The sequence below is a fragment of the Curcuma longa genome, chromosome 11 (genome assembly GCF_044706935.1).
Source record: "Curcuma longa cultivar G26 ecotype Majalengka, Jawa Barat chromosome 11, ITB_CL_G26_1.1, whole genome shotgun sequence".
Taxonomy (NCBI): Eukaryota; Viridiplantae; Streptophyta; class Magnoliopsida; order Zingiberales; family Zingiberaceae; genus Curcuma; species Curcuma longa.
This window is the reverse complement of record NC_133871.1, coordinates 19,536,460-19,543,672: the sequence shown is the minus strand read 5'-3', so window position 1 is coordinate 19,543,672 and position 7,213 is coordinate 19,536,460. Positions and strand designations below refer to the sequence as shown.

The following is a 7,213-nucleotide window of genomic DNA, read 5'->3' as shown; positions in this document are numbered from 1 at the left end:
TTGTTTATTGAATATCTGACGACATTAAAAATATAATTTCCACACTAAATAATTATATATTAACTTGTAAAAATATATTTCTTCAGCCTTTTCTATATATATTCGACTTTATTAATAGATATTTCACTAGGAGCCTAATTATGTGTGAAGAAGCTAGCACATGAAAAGATGATTCCGTGACGTCTATAGAGATAAGCCATGTTTCACCAGGTCCGCAGTTTATTCTTTCCATCTCATCTGAGTCTAAATCCAGCTCAAAGCCTTGCTTTTCCCCCGACAAGATTTATCATGTGCAAATGGAGGCCTGGTCATCAGCACTTAATTCCTTTTGGCTATCTCATGAACTGTGATGACTCGACGATTTGAAACTTTTTCCTAATTATTTTTCTTTTAAAGAGGGAAAACATCTATCCCAACTTAATTATAATTTCTTTCTAGCTAGTAGCATATCCTGCTTATCTATCTGTCCGAGATTAGAGCAACGTAGCAGTACTGCACCATGTGTTTTCCTGCATACACAACCAATAATACATAATAAGAATATTGTTTAGGGAACAAGAATTTGATTTGATGAACTCAAAAAACAGGCAGGGACAAGCTTTTCATTTCAGCTTGAGCAAACTATATATAGTTTTTTTCCCATCTTGTCAAAAAAAAAAAAAAAAAAGAAAGAAAACGATATATACGAGTACGGAAAATCTTATAGCAGCTAGTTGAATATCATCGACAAAGCAAAGCTAAGCTGATTGGCGACTGAAGATCTTTCTTTACCTTGATATTGCATTCCAGCCTCAGCCCTCCATAAGAGGGAGCCACAAGTATCTGAGATGTTAGATCACCATCGATGATACTCTGGTTTCGCACATTTGATTGGTGATTCAGTTAAGTTTGTTTGTCACTTCAACAGAAATATATAATCTGACAATCTAAAGAGAATACAAGTCTAAAGATGGCCATAGATATCAGAATAAGATTGGATAGAAGCAGCGAGCACCAAACTACGTCCAAACAATAGTGATAGAGTTGGCTGTAAAGATGAGGACCCACCTTACTAGAAATAACCACATCATAATGTGATGGAATATGCTCTTTCTTAATAAGAAAATAGTAGAAATAACGAAGGTATATAGAAAATATCTAACGTTTTGAATTCTCTTAATTATGTATTTAACAAGACAATCAATGGAGAATAACAGCTGCATCTGGATGATGGATGTAAAGAAGAAGACAAAGATGTGCCCAGTCTTAGTTATATGACTTACACAGTGACAATGATAGAATGATGAGAAAATATCTGTTATGCTAATGGAATTTCATTGCAACAAACATGGGCAAACAATAGTATAATGTTCCACGACTTTAGTAGCTTCATAGTTTATGACAATTCAGTATTTTCATAACTGAATTCATTTTCTTCGTGAGAAAATAGAAGGCCAGATGCCTACTAAGAATGAGAATACAAAGGAAATGGTTACAGATATATTACAAGATTGTTAATAAGCCAATTGAAGAGTTTTAGGCTTCATGCAATCTTCTGAGGGAGAAAAATATGCATGTTCTGCTTACTCAATGTTGATCATATCCATGTCAAAAGTTGTGTGTTGTCAATTTAGTTAGCAAATCATTTAGGAGAATGCCTAGACAGGAGTTAGGCAATGTTGTCCATTGTCGTAGAAGATGCCACCATCCATATTTTGCATATTAGCAATCAAACCAAAAGTGAGTTGATGCTGAATCATTTTCCATGAGCAAATGGTGCAAGATGGATAATTAAGGAATCCCAAGTGTCTAGCAGAATGTTTCTATGTCTATATGATTCACTGAGTTTAAGATTAGATAGGAACCAAAACTGAAGTTGATATTTGAATCAGTTTTATGCCATAGCATGTCAATGCATTATGCTACAAGTATGGGCAAACAAGCAGATTCTGCAAAAACTATCAAACAATGGAAAGAAATTTTGGATTGCAGCAGTCAACTTTTCCTATTCAAAACAAACAGATAAAATGCATAACTTAGTTAAGAAAAGCAAAGAGAGAAATACCTACCAGCTACTGAACCATCAGAGACATTTTTCTGAAAAAAAAAAAGCAGAGAGACAATTAGATAGAGAATGCCTTCTGGATGAGGAATCTGCAATTTTTTTGAGCAACTATCTGAGTGTATTTCATCAAAGCCATTAGAGGTTTTGATGTCTTCTACGAAAACATCAAAAACATTTTTTTTTCAATCATCAGTTGCAATATAGACAGAATAAAGTTAAAAAAAGAAAGTAATTAATAATTCAAAAACTCAGGTAGAAATAACTCCTAAGTGTACTATTCTAAATTGGAAATCAACATTTGCTCGCTTTAAAAAAATTCTACATTGCATCACAAAGATTACCAGTATATTGGACTTCAATACAAACTTTGTATCTTCTAGCCAGAAGCAAACTGTTGAAGAATAATGTTTCAATGGATTCATTCTTCTTCTCTAATTAAAAAAAAAACAAATTTAAACTTCCAAAATGAACATAATAATTTGTGGACAAGAATGTACTTCAAACAACTAAGAACGAATCAGAATGGCAAAAAGCTTAGATTAAATCAACTGATATGCTAAACCTAGGCATAGGTGGTCACAAAGAGATAAATTAGATAAACTGGATAAGTGAGAGCTGGTCTCCAACCCGAAAAAGCGGAGTTAAGATAGGGATTTACATTAAAATTGCTTGTATTAGTGGTCTCAGCCTTCCGTGACCAGCTTTGGCGACGGATACTACTTTATAATGGTCATCCTTCTTTGGAACTATTTAGCTTTCCAGAGAGCTTTGCTTGTGGCCATGGTCTCAGGCTCTCAGCCTTTCTGCATACATTAATTGGAACGTATCCTCCCTGAAATGGTAAGATAACATAGGTATATTGAGAGAACCTGATGTTTTGTTTCAAGGCAAAACAGGTCGGTGTCATTCAGGTTCTGTCTTCATGCCGGTTTTCAGAGAGCTTTGCTTGTGGCCATGGTCTCAGCCTTTTGCATAAAATGAAACGTATCTTCCTTGAAATGATAAGATAACATAGGACCTGATGTTTTGTTTCAAGGTCCAACAGTTCTGTGTCATTTTGAGTAAAACCTTTTGGAATCCCATTTCTAATTAACCAGGAAATTTAGGCTAGTTTGAAGCAAATCTCAGAAGAAAATACATTGTCTTGGGATCCCTAACGTTGACAGGTGAGAAACAGAACTTGAAGTTATCTTGAAGAGACAAGTTCTGTACTTTCTCCAGCATGTTTGCACAAGTAATATCCATCAAGGCGACAGTCGTTGCTCACAGAGTGTAGCCTTTGGGAACGGTGCAGCAAACACCTCCACCTGCTCAAAAAATGGAAAAAGACCGACTTTCTGCACCTCGTCAAATGCTTGCTGCAAGCACTTTACCAAATAGTTAATATCATCCTTACCAAAGACTGACACAAGCCTCCACCAGGATATACGCTTCCTCTCCGTCCAGCTCTGCCAGCTACTTGATTCACCTAGGATGCAGAAACAGGCACCATTTTATCACTATTATGCTTGGATAATGAACAGAATGAAAACCATCATCTTAACATTCGAACCCATTCCCACGGCATTACCAGCCACCAGGACATTATATTCATTGTCCTGGTAACCGAACAATCTAATCAACTGCCGCTTGGTCTCCGTGGCAATGCAATTTATAATCCAGCACTTCTTGGTGAATTTTTCAATTGAGAATGTCACAATGCAGTCTCCTAAGCGTACATTCTTCACATCATCTATGAATATACTTGCCTTTACAACCGAGGCTTGAATAGCTCGACTTGGTTCACCTCGAGGTAATCGCATGTTTCCTTGCAAATAATTTTGACTATTTTCAGCACATTAGGATCTCCATAAAGACGAATTTCATCAGCCATGAAGTCGAGCAACGCACGCGTCCGTTCATACCCCTGGTGAGATCGGCCATCATCTGGACCTCGTCGACTGAGGCCATTGTAGCGGATAAGGCCACCGTTGGTTGGATAGGACTGCTAGATAATGCGCGGTGACTAGGTATGGAGCAGGGTGAGACCGGCAGACTGCATGAGGCGCGGAATCGCCTGATCTGATCTCGTCGGGCAACTCATCGAGCTAGGCAGAAGCGATGTAGAAAGCGAGGACCTGGTCCGAGAAACAGGGGATATGTCAAAGGAGCGGAGAACCTTGGAGAGGGTCTCCCAAATCGCGGCAGCTTAGACCGGTAGCGCCGCCCTCATCGCCCGGAGCTCGCGGTAGAAGGCGGAAGGATCGAACTGCCGTTGGGTAGGCGGAAGGGAAAGCCTCGCGGGAGTGGCGGCCGTATTGCCAAATTTAATACTTGATTAAATGCTAAAAATAGATTATAAGAATCCAACAATATTTTATATCAAAATTTAACCAAATTTAATTAAATATATATATATTTAATATGAAATTTATTTCATGATAAATATTATAATTGATTTTTAAATATACTTTAATAATTATGATAATAGTGGCATCTCTCTAATCATTCATTATAACAAGACAAGCACATAAACAAATCTGTGGGGGGAAATCAAAGTCCGATCAAACATCATCTAGGAATGAATAAGACTACACTTATCTCATACGTGGAATGAAATTGTATCACATAAATCAGTTGCTAAATGCTTATACAACTTTTCCTCGACAAACAACACATCAAGGTTGCGCTACCATTATATTAATCCACGTATTGTCTCTTTTAATTTACAATTTGACACAAGTAATGGAGGGTAAATACCAATAGAGCATCACCGTGTTATTAGAGTGGGATATATCTTCGTGGTTAATCTTGTATTGTTACAGCTGTTTGACATTCATTTTACCTGTAAGAATAATTATATTTATGTCATTCATATATATATAATATATATAGAGAGAGAAAGATCAATACATAATAACTAATTGTGTATATATATACCTTTTGCGCTTAGATTTGAGAGTTGTAACTGACTGTGAATTGTTGTGCCAGTTACGCTTTCGTTGATTGATGAACCAATTATTAATTTGCTTCAACTGTAAACCCGTCTCCTCCACCAATTTCGCTTTGTCATCCTCCTGAAAAATCCAAGAAATTAATGGTTTTAACAAAATTAAGCTTAATTCGTTAATTAATATAATTATTAATAACCGAGCTCTAGTATGGAATTAATGGTTTAGCTATGACCGGAACTAGAGCATGACTTTAACTTACAGTTGGGTATGGCCATTTGGAGTTTTGCTGCCACCATTGCTTGAGAATTGAGGTGGTGTCGCCTGGCAACTTCCCTGCCCTTCTCTTCCGAAGGATCTCTTCTCTTACGTCCTCAATTCTCGACCTAAATCCCTGCAATAATAATTCAATCCAAAAATATATACGATCAATATATATATTCATTCACATTACTTAATTAATTAGCTGCAAATTAAGACTCATCCACTAGTACTGCTAACCTGTTTCAGCTCCATCTTAAGTTCCTGCCTTACTCTCTCCATGAGAGACCTCTCGGATTCAGTGGGAAGCAGTGGGCCAAATCCCATCATGTCGTGCCCATCCATTCCCACGTCCAGAGGGCAGTCCAACTGCCCGAGCTCATCCTCGTCCTCCGACATCGTCGCTCCCGATCCTTCTTCCAGAATCATTCCTAATACACAAGTAATACATGCACGGATCGATCGGAAGAGTATTTGAATCAATTAGAATCGTCTTGCGCAGAGCTTAATTAGTGGAGCTCAGTGCTTCTTTAATTTGTTCGGATAGAAAATTAAAGAGCTGGCGTGGATGCATGCACTTGTCGATCGAGCTGTTTAATTTAATTTGTAGCAGCTACTCTTTTGTTAGTCGCTTCTAAGGAATCATACTTCTTTTTTATATATATTAATTTAATTTTTCTTCACATGTATTATATATGTATTATTGAGTAATTAAACTACGATGGCATGGAGCTCGATCGGCTCGAGAAGAGGAATACAAAGCTATTAGGTGGGACGTCAAGCGTGACGACGATCTCCCTTGTCGCCATTTACTCACCTAATTTAACTAACGCATTTGGGTCCCCTTCTCCCACCATCCACCACCTTCCTCGAACACCACCAATTGCGATTGAGTAGATTTCGCAGTAGAAATTAATGCCGTTCGAATTCGAATATAATGATAAATTGTTAAAGAGTAGAATCAATGAATGAATCGATCGATTGATTGATCGATCGCTGCAATTAGTTAGTTACCTGTGAGATCTTGCAGGGACTGCTCGATCTCCCTGCAGGCCATCACGGCCTCCACGGCGTGCACCCGGACGTGCTGCTGCAGCTGCTCCCGGAACGAGCACAGCAGCATCAGATACTGCGCCTGGTTGTTCGACTTCGACATTTCAGCGAGGGATCGATGTAATGTTTCGAACTCGTACGAGTGAAAAATAGAAAGCAAAAAAAAAAAAAAAAACTCACCAGAAAGGCGTCGAGTTCCTGCTTGTCCTGGGGGGAGAGCGCCGGGCGTCGGCCGCAGCCCGCAGCCGCCGCAGCGGCGGCGTAGGACCGGACGAGGTGGTGCGACTGCGCCAGCTGCGCGTCGATGAGCGGGAGGTGGTCGATGGGCGTCGCGACGCGGAGGCAACCGACGTGGGCCCCCAGCAGCTGCTCCCACAGCGGGTGCACCGCCATCTCCGCCTTCAGCAGCTGCTGCTGCTGCTCCTCTTCCGCAGCCGCTGCTGCCACCGCCGCCGCCTCGGCCGCCGTCTCCATCCCCTGCAGCACTCGATCGCTTTGCATCGGGAAAACAAATAAAGAAGAAAAAAAAAGGGAACCGATCGAGCTAATGAATGAATCGCGACGCCGGAATAATAATTATAGAGTACTCGTCGTGGATTTTTAAGATCATGAAAAAAAGGAAGAAAATAAAGAGAAAGAAAGAAAGAAAGAAAAAGGAAGAACATAAATTAAAGTAGTGGGTTACGTTGCACCTACCTTTCCAAAATTTATGAGAAGCGATGATGAATAAAGAATGGAGAGGCAATTAATGGTTGTTGGTGATCATATCGTATGCTTGCACCAGTCGCTAACCACGCTCTTGCTCGTACATCCTCTTTTAGCCTTTAGGATGAATCAATGTTCTACGGTATTCAGTAATCAATGCAGTGGACAAAAATGTCAAGAGTCAAATAAACAAGAAAAAAAAAAGTTGATGATGAACATG

The 7,213-nt window shown here is 39.2% G+C and overlaps 1 protein-coding gene and 1 pseudogene across 1 annotated transcript; both read right to left on the bottom strand.

Annotated features, from left to right (window-relative positions):
• LOC141837289 (ATP-dependent RNA helicase SUV3L, mitochondrial-like) overlaps nt 1-3,994 on the bottom strand; it is a 4,694-nt pseudogene extending 700 nt beyond the window's left edge.
• A 589-nt stretch (nt 3,995-4,583) lies between these two features.
• LOC141839990 (homeobox protein knotted-1-like 3) lies at nt 4,584-6,989 on the bottom strand. Its single transcript, XM_074727860.1, has 7 exons — nt 6,974-6,989; nt 6,469-6,781; nt 6,250-6,370; nt 5,476-5,666; nt 5,237-5,368; nt 4,964-5,100; nt 4,584-4,868 (listed from the first exon to the last, which is right to left on the bottom strand). Exons 2-7 carry the CDS (start codon nt 6,760-6,762, stop codon nt 4,865-4,867), a joined length of 879 nt encoding a protein of 292 aa, XP_074583961.1. The 5' UTR covers nt 6,763-6,781; nt 6,974-6,989; the 3' UTR covers nt 4,584-4,864.
• Nucleotides 6,990-7,213: the final 224 nt, after the last annotated feature.

What these genes read in the sequence shown, in the direction of transcription:
- LOC141839990 (XM_074727860.1), bottom strand. Translation starts at nt 6,762, where the DNA reads ATGGAGACGGCGGCCGAGGCGGCGGCGGTGGCAGCAGCGGCTGCGGAA. An exon ending in GTCCCTGCAAGATCTCACAG is followed by an intron (nt 5,667 to 6,249) that starts GTAACTAACTAA and finishes CTTGTGTATTAG; the next exon opens with GAATGATTCTGGAAGAAGGA. An exon ending in CCAAATGGCCATACCCAACT is followed by an intron (nt 5,101 to 5,236) that starts GTAAGTTAAAGT and finishes TGGATTTTTCAG; the next exon opens with GAGGATGACAAAGCGAAATT.